A 13,886-nucleotide genomic window follows, 5' to 3' on the forward strand; every position below is an offset into this window, starting at 1 on the left:
ATTTCTAGACCGGCCGATGTATGGACCTGTTCAACCTTTCAAAACTGCTGATAAATGTTTAATAGGAAGAAGTCTACTCTCTGAAAGGTCCCTCGGCACATATAAAATTCTCCTTCCTGTGTATTATTTCACAGGCATATATCTCACGTCAGTCTTTGTTCCCTATGAGCACATTGTCCACACCCTTAGACATGGACTGTTTGAAAACAACTGTACTACCACTTTATGATGAGGGGATGATTGTGTTTCATAAAAGAGGTTACAAAGGTTGTTCTCGGAGATGACAGCCACTGTGCAAACAGCAGAGGACGACAAACCAGTGCTTCTGGTGATGTAACCACTGTCTCTGCTAAGTACACGTACTCAAGCAGCAAGGCCAAGAGCGATGCACGGCAGTACTGCTACAGAAAAAATAATGATTAAACAGCTTATTATTTCACATTTCTTTTATCCTCATCTTCAAGTAAAGACTGTGCTAACTTGGCAAAGTGTGGGACTTCCTTTCAGGACTAAAACAGAGCTAGTTCTACCAAGCGTGCAGATTTACCCGGATATTTTTCAGATTTTTGTCATGTTAGGTTTATGTGTGAGAATGGGCAACACTCCCATGTCATTCTTTCAGTTTTTCCTTTCAAGACCTAAAGAATCAGGGGATCTTTGTAGAATTGGTATGAACAACGGCTCTGCAATTTACTGAAGGCATCTATGTGTTTTGAGTAGGTGGAAAGTCTAAAAACCAGTAGGACGAGCATTTTGTCAAGCATGACAGCTGAAAGAACCACAAGATGTCAGCGCTATTACTAAATCAAACAAAGGACCCGATCAAACTGCACACTGACAGTGGGAAAAACACTATGTACTTTATATCAGGTGCATCCAGCCTCATCTCACATGTCGAGGACGGTCATGTGATGTCATGGGTAAACAAACTTCACACTAAATTTGACAGGAAATAAATCACTACTTCTGCTGAAAGGTTCAATGTGTGAAAGTAACAAGAGCAGAGGGTGTGTTAAAAGAAGAAGTAGGACGCTGGAGAGCCAAAAAGGTTAAGCTTATTCCTTCGTCTTAACAGCTGAGTACTGAACAGCTGATAACTTCTCAGGGAGAAGCATTCCACAAAAATCATATGACAGGATTGCATAATTGACCAGTTACAGTTGGATCTCCATGAAAAGTGTAACCAATCTATTTCTCTTGCTTGACTTATGAGGGGGAACACCAGGCGCTGGTTACCGAGACATGAAGCGTGTCGCCTGAAGGTGATCACCACCTAGATTAACCAGACAATGAATCCACCGTATAATTTCAAAAGAGAAAAAAATGAAAGAAAAATTTGGTTCATCGATAAAAGTTTCTGCCCTTTACTTGATTCGCAACTCATCTCAAAGCTTCTTAGAGGGGCGATTATCATAATGCTGTTAATTTCAATGTGAAACAGGTAGGTTGTGAGGGAAAGAAAGCAGTCTTCTTTCATATAAGTTACGAGTACTGCAGTGGGGATCAACCCTTAAGCCAGAAGAAGACTTCAAAGAGGAAACTCTCTCCCACTGGGATCCACAGAAGAGTTAACGTCCAATCCAGGACAGTCTTTTTACTGAATACAGAGTTAACACAACAGCGACTATTCTTCACTATGGAGAAGGTGTGTGTGTGTGTGTGTGTGTGTGTGTGTGTGTGTGTGTGTGTGTGTGTGTGTGTGTGTAGTATCACAGATCAAAAAGCAGCAGGGTCTACACACCAAAATACACAAACAAGTCACACACTTTTTCTATAATGGGCGTAGCGTGCACACATTGTTGTCACATGGTGATGATGGAGCTTTGTTGTCCGAACTGAAGCAAAAGCTTTGAAGAGTTAAGCGTACTTTCTTAAATCCTATGACGGTGTGTAGACTTAAAGCTTGGGCAAATAAAGGATAACAAGGATAAACAGATGTGAGATAGGGCTGCACAATATGAGGAAAATATGCAATGTACAATTAAGTTGTTGAATATCACGATAATGATATTTCTTGGGATAAATAAACAGAAGTGTTCTCAGTTCAGCCTTTCTGTTGCTTTCAGTATACTGCTAAAATACAACAAATTGCTTGTTGAATTATGAAAATTAAAGGAAATTATTTGCAACTTTCTTTTATTGAACAAATTGAACACTGAACACAACAGGGCACCAACGAAAAAAAAATATTTTTTTTTAAAGTGCAGTTAGTTTTCTACTGATAGTCTCTCTCAACTAACTCAAAAAATCCCTGACTGCAATATCGCAGTCTTTCACAACGTGTTTATCGTGCAAGTTGACATTGCGATGACGATAAAGAAACAATATTTGTGCAGCCCCAATATGAGACTAGGCTTCACATCACATACAGTATACATACATATATATTAAACCAGATCTACTGAGGAAGGAATTATTTTTAATATCTCTAGTTGTATTAATGCTATTGTGGGAAGAGCTTTAAATGAGATGCATTACTTTTTGTCATACTGGATTTAAATTTTTTCAACATGATGAAACATACAATAACATGATCAGAGGGTTATAAAGAGCTAGGGATTCAAAAAGAGGAAATGTCTGGTTAACATGAAAAGCAAGTGGTCAGGAAACCATTTAGTAGATTAAAAAAGTGCCATTAATGATGTACAATAAAGATGTTGATGATGGTCATAATTCAGCATTCATTATCTTCTAAATGAATGATTGATCAAAACAAGGTAAGATCCACTGTGATCAGGCAACCATTAGAAACTCAAAGGTTTCTACATGCGGTAGACTGGTCCTCTTTCTAAAAGTCCTTTTTATATGGGGGACGATGAATGATTGATATGGGATGGTGGGTCCAGAACACAGACACTGTTACCATGCCAATCCATCTGTGTGTCAGTCCCGAGGCAAAATCAGATCTGTATTGCTGATAGACCCCCTGCAGATGCAGCTGGTCGTGTTCACTACACTGAGCACCAACAGAGAGGCTCGGGAACTGAACATGCTAAACTAAATGTCTGTGTGTGCCAGCAACAAATGTCTGTGTGCAATCCCCGTCAGGAGGCTCCTGTCACACCCAAACACTGAAGTGCTATGACAGAAATACTGCATCTCTGGACCAAATTAGGAAGTAATCAATGCAATCAGTGCAATTAATGAAAAAGGTATAAGCTTTGGCAAATCATGATAATATCACGTTTTTTGATGACTAAAAACACGTAAGAGTATAATGTCAGTAGGGCTGCACGATGTATCGTTTCAGCATCAACATTGCGATGTACGCATGTGCAATAGTCACACAGTAAGTCTGAAAATGTTCTGGCATCCCATCAGCTTCATTTGAAACATCAACAAAGACAAAAAACAAGGATACAAACATTTAAAACACCATTACAATCATCGCAGACAATTCAAGACCCTTTGACGTACATTTGATTTGCGATTAGGCTCCATATTTAATTTTAGGATTAAATGGTGCACAAATCTAACCTTATTAAACTGTGGAACTCTGTATCGCCTTAAACAGATGTCCTTTGCCACAGTAAACTAGTCATGCCATAACTTTGACTGTACTATACTATACTACAGTATTTCATTGTCTAAGTCACCTTTATGTCTTCTGAATGGCAGACGTCTTTGCATTTAACTTGTTATGTCACGACATTCACAGCCAGGGGAGGTTCAAAAAAATCAACAAAAAAAAAAATCACATGAACCATCTTGTAGCCTAAGACATGGAGATGGCTTAGGGGGTTTTCTTTGTGTAGCAAGGAGAAATTTCAAAAGAAAAGGCCCATCTGCAGATGGGTGCCTCCAGGTCTTTCAGGAGAGCAGATAGTTTGTGTTCTGCATCTATTTTTATTACACGCCAGCGGGGACGAGTCCCCTGACCCTGGTAAGAGACACAAATGCGCTTTTCATTGGCTATGCTCACAAAAATAGAGTTGTTGTGAGGATGCTACGCAATCACAGCATCTGACTGCAGTGCTGACAAAATACCAGTTTAGGGCCAAATATTATTTCTCTTTTTAGAATATTTTGTTCGACAACAGTAATAAAACAGTTATGTGGTCTTTCTGGAAGAGCAAGGTCTACTGGAATGACAAAAACAACAAGGATAAACGGCCTTGTCTTGTTTTCTGCTGTACCACTTTCATTCTTTATAATTTCACCTAAAAAATATTAAATGCCAAAGACATTTGTTCTAATGGCACACACAGTAAAGTTTGTGCAGATTAGATAGTTTCCCTGCAGTTATTTTATTGCTTCTGACAGTTGCAGCTTGAAAAAGTGGAAGACTAGGCCTGAATGCAATAGGAACAACAACTACTGTATTTGTGGGCTGCGTGATGGTAAACAAGGCTGTGACAAAGAAAGGAGGGGGCCCGATGAAAAATGAGCATGAATAGCAGACAGTCAAACGGTCACTGTTCCCATTACCCTCTCTGCTATATTGCCTGATTCAAAATGGGCCGCTGGTTTTTCAAGCTGGCTTCCCTAAATGAGGCTGCCAGTTAGGAAATAAGATCTTAGGGGCACTTTATAGCCGACAAACTCAATGAGAGCAACCAACTGAGCCAAGCGACATCTCCAACGGGAAGAATGCAACAGATGCTTGAATGTGACTCAAGTGGTGCGATGGTCCCACACCAGTTTCCTGTAAGCTATATGGGGCCAGAGACTTGTGCAACAGAGGAGAAAAGAGGGGGAAAGGGGTCCCTGGCAGTTTCCTCTGAATAGCAAATAGCATGACAGATTAGCATTCCAATAGCTCTCTCCATACCAACAGACCCTCCCACAGCGCTAATCTAACAACACAGAGACATAGTGAGGAATGTTAAGAGCCTTGTCATGTGAACGCTGATGCATTTCTCAATGACATTGCAAGATGGGGGGGGGGGGGGGGGGGGGGGGGCAAAAATGACCATAAACAGTAATAGTAAGAAAAAAAAGATATTCATCAATGTATCACAATTTTTTTTACGATTTTGAAATTGATTTTGAAATGCCAGAATCTATATATTTGCATTCGAGTCTATGCAGAAGTAAAAGGAAATTACTGCTTTTATTGTTGTAGTCTGAGTAATGTGACGTCATATCCGTTCCCTATCCGTCAACCAAAACAAACCACAGCTGGCTGCAGTGAGCTGAAGCGAGAAAGTAGAAAACGGCGGAGGGTCCGTGTGAATATGACTTGCACCCTCACATGTTAAATCCAACGTGGTAAACACTCCATACTTTATTGTATGTGAAAACACTTTGGGTTTCACATGTTGCCAGGAAAGGCAGAGCTAGACATCATGGCTAAAGCTGCATGCTAACTCTGTCATGGACAGGAAATCTTATCGTTTTGTTGTAACTTGCAGTCATGCCAGCCGCCATAAAAATGACTAAATGCATTCAAATAGCCCTGATGGAGCTGACCATGGATGGATAAAGAGAACGGAACTGACGGTATGAGCTAGCGACGGACTTGGCAAAGTTAGCGGAAGTATATACATGTGACTACGTCCCATTTTCAAAATAAGGTGTTAACAAAGGGAACTGTATATACAAAATACATATGGAAATAAGATTGATTGGATTATATTCACCAGAAGTATAAAACACTACATGTCCCTTATAAATTAAAAAGAAAATGCCACTTGTTTGTGATGAAAATGTATTAATAAATAATGCCTGACAATGACTGACATATTTGACTTCAGGACATCTCTGACTACATACATACTGAAAATCAAATATTTTTATTGTATTAATTTAGGTATTGTATTATATTGGCAATAAATCGGAATATCAAATCGCAATACTTGTAGAATCGCAATACATATCGAATTGGCACCCAAGTATCGTGATAGTATCGAATCGGTAGATAGGTGTATCGTCCCAGCCCTACTAAACAGGGTTGTTGACTCATTTCAAGTCAGAGGCAAACATATCCATCATATCCTTTTTTAAATATGCTGCTTTAACATACATCTTAAGTGGAAGGGAATTCTTAAGGACTAAAGCTCAGCAAGATCATCTCATCTCCTTCTCATGACCTTGTAACTGCCTTAACTTTTCATCCCCCGCCTCAGGGGTTAATTACCTAGCTAACAGACTCAGCAGAGCCATATTACAGTTCCCTCATTATCACAGTCTCCCCCATTTTCCCCCACTTGCTCAATATACACCACACAGCACATGTGCAGATATTTCTTTGTCTGTATGCCACTTTAGTGCCAATGCCAGACAATTTGAAGGCAGATTTCAGACATCTTGGGCACATGGTTTCCCTGTGGAATCACTGAGCACCGACACTGTGCAGAGACCAAGTGCATGAAGCTCGTTATAACACTTTGGATCCCTTTTTTTTTCCCCCTGTGGCATTTTAGGGCAAAAGGAGCACTCTAAGCCTCACCTAAAGGTCACATAGGGCAAATTGTGAATACTAAACATTTTCAGGGGGAAATAGTGTAGGTAGAGGATCAATACATTTGTGCTGCAAGACCTCAGAGGAGCTCAGGAACCTCAGGTCATTGATTCTTCGTGAGGGGTACCGAGGAGAAAAAATAACAAAACTGTCCCTATTTAAACTGATTCTAGTAATCAATGCACATCTATGCCTGGAAGCAATGACAAGCACAATTAAAACAGGAATTGCCTTTTAGGCTTTCAAAATAATTAACATGTTGGGAGTAGTCTCTTTTTGCTTGGGAACAGGTATACAAAAAAAGTTCATTGGAACAAGCCCGCATTAATCCATTCATTGAAATCGTTCACACTGTAATTGGCACTCATGTCTCTAGGCAGCTTCAAGAAACATCTGACTCAGATCAGCACAACAGCAGCTTAGCTTGTTTGACTCTCACATTTGATTTTATGAGTCACAATAACATGGGCTGCCACAATGTGTCAACAAAAATGTCAGTAGGCAGAAGATGACAAGAATAAGAATGGAGATCTACTGGTTCAAACTTGTTGAGGTGATAAAACCTGGAACATAACATAACAGAAAATAACATTCTTAGAGTGCTCAGGTTAGGGATGTCACAATACCAGACATTTAGTAGTCAATACCAATACCAGTGAAATCCCACCATTCTCAATACCAATTCTATACCACGGTAAAAAGTGTTATGAAGTTAAACAGGTCATAATTCCCTTTCTAAGATTTATTTTATATTGCAGTGAAAACACCTCCTTCAAACAACTACATTTATTCAAGTTTCTCTTGACTTGACTGTAGTTGAGGTTTTTATCTCTGATTAAGGGTCAGCCTAAATTAAGCCTGAATTGTTGGCATTTGATAGAACTTTAAATTGATCGAACTGACCTTTTTATGCTCTTACATAAAAATAACTGCCGATATATTCAACTTTTTAGTTAGGTTGTAGTATGCGTTGAGCATGTCTGGATTAGGATGAAACATACAATAGATACAAAAATATCTATTCTAAATGAATTACAGCTGCAGTGATTAAATGAAAATAAATTGGCAACTAATTGAATGAATTTAGATTTTGGAAGATTGGTCAGACAAAATAAGCAGTTGGATAACATCTTAATATTAAGGAAATTGTGTTAGGCATTGTTCACCATTTTCTGACATTTTCATAGAACAAACAATTATTTGATTAATCCAGAAAATAATCATTAGATTGATTGATTGAATTGATTACAAAAAGAAATCTTAGTTGCAGCCCTGAAATGAATATTGCGCTTCCCTCCTATGAGAAACACCTTCAAAGTGGCTTTGAGAAAATGACCAAACCATGTTCATTCCTTCAAAGTTTCTCGGTAACATCAGAAGAATGAGATTGAACTGGGCAGCTGTGAAAGTGTCAGTATGTGTGAATACATGAAAGTGAATCTAGTATGAATGTGAAATGAAACACGTCTCATCACATGATGCAACAGATGGACAACATTGTAACCACAGTGTATAAATCTATGCGATCCATATATTTTTAATCTGACCGTCATATCTCAGCCACATGTAATGAAAGGTGTGTTGGCGACTTACAGTTCATCTCGTTGCCGTTGTGACAGCACCATGGTGACGGGGCAGTGTGGGCGGGGCTGGGAGGGATCGGTTGGTAGAAGGTGAATCTTGTGCAGCTGCTGCGCTCTCCTCAGTCAGGAGATGAGCTGTGCTGATCCAAGCAACACGGGCGAGGACGAGCTGTGTACTCCAATGGCGGGCAGTTGGTTTTGTCCAGACAAAAGACTCAGACGGAGAGAAGGGGAACGCAGGAATCTGCCCCCCAACTGGCTGACTCCAGGGACAAGAGAAGTGGAGAGCCTGCAGACCAGTCACCAGCCAAGTCTACACTGCATCTTGAGAAGAGAGAGAGGGAAAGTCAGCATTAAGTATGCATGACAGATAACATGAAGAGTGGGTGGAGATGTTCATAGGCCAGAGTAGTACTGCATTAATGTCTGCACCAGTTTATACACAGATAAAATGGCTGAAGAATCTGTCAACAATGGAAAAAAATAACAAAAACACAAAATGTACACTGTTATTTTCTACCAGAAAGAGAATGTGACTCCCACAGCAAAGCCCATTTATCAGACATTTCATAAACCACCTCCTTCATTTGCTTTTCAGCTTCACTCCTATCTACCTCCATAATCTGTCTGTCATGTCACCAGTCTGGTCTGAGAGCTCTGGTCCGCTCTTGCAGCAAATTCCTTTCTCAGTGAACATACAAGAGCTGACCCACATTCTCCGAGCAACGTACTTCTCCTCCCAGGTTGCCAACAGAAAAGAAAAACAGGACACAGCCGAGCAGGCTCGAGTAACGGCTGTGCTCTTGAGCCTATCGTCTCACTATGATAACTCCTCGAGAGCTGGCTGGCCTGACTGATGGCACGGTGAAATCATTATGACCTTCAGCAAAAAATATATTAGTGATAGTGTGACAATTAATTTATTGTCAGGAGTGGAGTATTGATGTGAGGAACAATAAATGTCGATGCAGCTTTCAATAATGTGATGAAGTCTATTTTTACACTGCATCGTAGTCTTGAAAAGCACTCTACCAAAGCAGGTACCCACTAGAATACTAACTGTGAGCTACAATAAGCCTCTTAGTCTACTGGGACCAGCCTGACTAAATCTCTGCCAGACCAGTAAACAAAGGTACAAACAAAGCCAATTTACCTCCTTCTAGAGACCTGCAACAAACCGACAAAACTACATCCATGCACAGATGTCCAGACACATGTACAGGAGACAATGAGATGAGATCTGTTGTGTGTCAAAGGAGCAGCGAAGGAAATTGATGCGTCTCTGGAGTAAGCATGAGGACTGGAAACACCCTGGGAAGCTAAAATGAAGGAAAATTCACACATTCCTCATTTCAGCTGATGGTGCAGGAGTGACATTACCACAAGTGAAAATAGCTCCTTTTCACTTCTGCTTTTGTTTGCTGAAAAAGAGCACAACAGCTTAGGGACCTTCCACGTATATTCAAAACATGACGCCTGCTGATGTATGATTAAGTCCATTCTGCTGAATTTATGAAGGTAAAACTGTGGTGTTTGCATATTTGTTATCTTGACATTGAAGAAAGCAACCGAAAGTAGCTAACAGCTAACCTCTGGACTCTGAGGTCACCACACCTGATGTAACAGAAGTCCAAATATCTGCTTACCTCTGACTGTGTGGATTACAGCGTGCAGGGAGTTTCTGGCCGTTGCCCAAATACTCTGCTGTGCTTCAGCGTCACAGCAGTACAACAACATAATAAGGCAATGGCACTGAAGCTAAAATTACTATCTCTAATCTAGGGGTGTAAGAAAATATCGATACACGAATATACAATATTACGTTTTGCGATACTGCATCAATTCTCCAAAACACTGTATCGATTTGTAATTAACCTTTTAAAAATCCAACAGCCCGCCGGCAGCTATTCTGTATTTCGGAGGTTGTAGCTGACTCAGTTTTAAAAGGTAGAGTCAAGATACTGGCTTCATCATACTTCATCATATGAAACAAAAAGACCTAAGGAATCCATTGGTACAACCATTGTCATACTCGCATGTTGGGAGGAGGCTAAATAATGCTACAAAGTTGCGCAAAATTTTGTTGAAGAATTAGGGGTTGGGGGGGGTTATGTGGCGGTTTTCGAAAAATAATCGACTAATTCCCAGTGATTTTTGAATAGTATTTTTGCTTGGAATGCACATCTCTACTCTAGATATGTGAATGAAAATGGGTTATATGGGTACTGATGAATGTCCCCTTTACAGACATGCCCACTTTATGATAATCACATGCAGTTTTGGGCAAAAACCATGTTGTTTTTTGCATGGAGTACAAAATGTGATATTTTCCCCTATTCTAAAATGGTGTATTTGAATATTTCTGCATACAGTCTTGGAATTGCATAAATTGGGTATCACTGTAAAGCGGAGACTCTTGTGGAGCCAATGAGTCCAATTGTATTCATGTGTAATGATGTTGGTCCCCGTAGTAGCCATTTCACATCATTACTTTTTTTAAACTCAGATTTTATACATATTTCTTAACATTAGATTTAAAAAAAAAAAAAAACATATTGCAATATCGTTACCCCTGTATCATGATACATATCGTATCCCAAGATTATTGCCAATACACAGCCCTACTCTAATCTAAAACTCCACATACAAAACATCCATATAAAGGCATGCGCCTTCAACATCAACCTGCAAAACTGCTGCGGTGTGTGAAATGAGGTCATCTGCTATATATTGATACTTCCCTCCGTGCTGCTGGCATCTGTCATCGCTGTGAGTATCCATTAATGTGTTAGACTCCCCTCTCTGCAAATCTCATTTGTGGCTTCAGTATTGAGCAAAATGTTTGCACAATCACATAATCAGGCTAATTGGCACAGCACAAAATGTGGTTGTGTGTTGTTGGAATGGGCTACAGCCGTGGTGCATCTATAAATCTGCCCACTGACGGTTAATAATGGTTATGGGTCTTCCTCCCATTGATTCTCTGGTCTTTGTGTATCAGCAGGAACTGTGCAATAAAGGGCCCCTTACAGTAATGGTGCCGACTGCTTTTGAGAGATGCCGTTTAATTTCCTGATGAGTCTTAACAGCTTATCTGTTGTTAAAATGCCATTTTTAATGAATAATGGAAAACATCCTCTGTCTCTGTCACTTCAAGAATGCAACAAGCAAGTGCCAAGTCAAAATTGTAATGAACCACACCCATTGCATCACTGTCTGTGCACACAGTCTGCTTTTATATAGTCTAGCACATGAATTGGACCTGGATATTTAAAATGTGGACCACCAAACATAAGATTTAAGTCAAAACACTCAAATCAAACCAAGTAACAAAACAGGAAACCCATGTTTGAAAACAGAGTAAAGTGTCGGCAAATCTTTCAAAGAGAATGTTACAGAAAAGATGTTAACTATTGAATCAGTTTGATACAAACTCTCAAAAAAACTTTCAAGATTTACAGTCAATGTACATGTGACAACACTGAAGTTGAACAAATTAGGTATCTGGTCAAACTAACATATCAGACAGCAGTACAATATTACAACTTTTCACTCCCCCTGCCAAGTATGACTGACGAGGTATGTGCACAACATTTCTGATAGTTGACCATGTCTGAACAAAGGAACACGCCCGGAGGAATGGCGTGCAAAAGGAAAATATACATTAGCCAGAGCCTAAGGTGAAGTCTAACTGATAGAGTGTCTCAGCGGCTCATCACATACCACCACAGCAATGCTGACAATGCTGACAGTTATCACCTCACTGTCACCTCTTGTTCACAGTTCTCTGCAGGTGTCATTATGTCATCGTCTCTACAAAGCAAAGCATCTCAAACAGCTGGAATCTGGAGCGCATTCATTTTCTGATGATGACTTCACTTCATAACACCTGTGTCATGGGAATGTTATTATCATCCTAGACTGCCTTTTACAAGAAACATGGAGCACAACTGACCAAGTGAAATAACATATGGAATACAATAAATGCAAAATTACTAAAAGATGCAATAAAGTAATAGCTAAGGGAGATTTCATAACACTGTTTATGTTCGCTGCATGTTGACAAAGCTCCAGTTGAGCACAAATAGCACACAAACACTTCAGGTCAATACAACAAAAGTCCTCGGGTGCAGCGACTGACGCATCATTTTGAATTAGAGCAAGGAAATTACTATTGTTGTGCAGTAGTAGGTGCTTCAGATTAATTCTTCAGCGATTCATATTTTTCTGTAACGATTTGTGATATAGGTTTTTAAATATTAGACTACATATTTTTTACATTATTGCTGAGGATATTAAAGTATTCCACTTAAGTTTTAGCAACTTTGAATGATAAAAAAAATTATATTTAACATAAAAGAACAAAAGCTTTATTACAGTTACCGAAGAACTTTGTGTTTGTGTTTTATCTGATACTTTACAGAATTTTGATCTTAAGTATTTATCTGTTAACATGTCCACCCTCAATTCCTGGTATACATACGTCATCCCTGCAGCACTCTATTGACCCTTCAGCATTGAAGTATTGGATTGTGGGTCCCTCAAGTGACACCAACATCAGCTTGTTGATCATCTCTACTTTCAGAGATGACCTCTAATCTATCTGATTCTGCTTAGACAGCTGAATCCCCTCTCACATACAGCTGAAGTGAGTAAGGGTGCACGGTTTGCGGTTTGCTGTCCCTATTTTTTACATGTTAAAAAGTGGTTGCCACTGATGGCAACCAAAGGCCAAGAACTGGTTGCCAATTTCTCAAAATTGTGGCCAATGGCCACCTGGCAACCTTTACTGTCGAGCCCCTATTGTTATGTTTGGTTTTGATGAAGCAATTCCCTTTTTTCCAAGACAATAACCTTAACTTGACTTTGGTTTCAGCAGGGGCACTGACACTATTCGAATGTTGTGGCATAACATGTCCCTATCAGGAGACAGCTACATACATAGTAATTTACATGCCTACAGTGCATCACTGTGCTGCATCAGCTGGATAAACATGGATAATTTATTATTCCAAGCAATGAAGTAGACCTAGGTAATGTGATGCTGCTCTGACATTAGCCTGTGTAGAGGCATGTTCATCACTAATTGTCCATATTCTTAAACCTCTAACCAACGGGACTGAACAGCTGAATATTGTGTAAATCATCTCCACTTTCTGTGAATGGTTGTTCTTGGTAAAAGCACTCAGACATAAATCATCCAAAGAGCTTTATCACTAACCGAGTGAACATCTGGCTCAGCTTTCAATCTGCAGCCGTTACGACCCGCAAGGTGCCTGTGTCAGCTATGTGGGTTGGTAACAATCAGCTAACCTTATTAAATTACACAGCTAGTGACATCTCCCTTCAGTGGCTTGTAAAAGGAGGGTCTATTAACACAACACAGCAGCAGTTGAAGGAATGAATTGTCTGTTCCTCCATATATTTTCAAACACTAGTCACCCGATGGAAAAATTACTCAATCTCAAACTGACTAGTGCATGTTGCCAATCACATTACCCGGCCATCGTCCTATCGGTTGTGGTACCTGATGTAAGAGGCCTGATTAGTGGATCAGAGCCCACATCCATACACAGAGGGACAAGAGACTGAGCAGGAAAGAAGCTCACAGGAACAACAACTCAATCACATGTCCGAGCCAACCTGCATACACAGTTGGGAAACACAAAATAAAGACTAGCTAGCCTCCTTCATTCATACATGTTTCAGTTAATTGTACAGTGCAAGTAAATTTCCACTTGGCAGCCTTAAGGTTGTGCTATCTCTCCAGGGTATTCACTTCATGCCAACACGTTACCATTTTAAATTATTATAGCTCTAAATTTAGACTGGAGGTGTATCCTGAGTCTGTCAGTTAGTGTTGCCAAACCGGCAAGTATGAAGCATGTTCAAATCAAACC

At 39.8% G+C, this 13,886-nt stretch overlaps 1 protein-coding gene across 2 annotated transcripts in view; it reads right to left on the reverse strand.

Moving 5' to 3' along the window:
- The window catches only part of LOC119491386 (lissencephaly-1 homolog), a 43,467-nt gene that overhangs the window by 26,040 nt on the left and 3,541 nt on the right, over positions 1–13,886 (reverse strand). The window contains exon 2 of one of the 2 annotated variants that reach the window (XM_037775360.1): positions 7,997–8,304. In XM_037775360.1, coding sequence (XP_037631288.1) covers positions 7,997–8,028 — 32 coding nt within the window. In that variant the 5' untranslated portion in view covers positions 8,029–8,304. Of the gene's footprint in view, positions 1–7,996; positions 8,311–13,886 lie in introns of both variants that reach the window. The other variant, XM_037775359.1, reaches the window with a different exon arrangement.

The sequence above is a fragment of the Sebastes umbrosus genome, chromosome 7 (assembly GCF_015220745.1).
Source record: "Sebastes umbrosus isolate fSebUmb1 chromosome 7, fSebUmb1.pri, whole genome shotgun sequence".
Lineage (NCBI taxonomy): Eukaryota > Metazoa > Chordata > Actinopteri > Perciformes > Sebastidae > Sebastes > Sebastes umbrosus.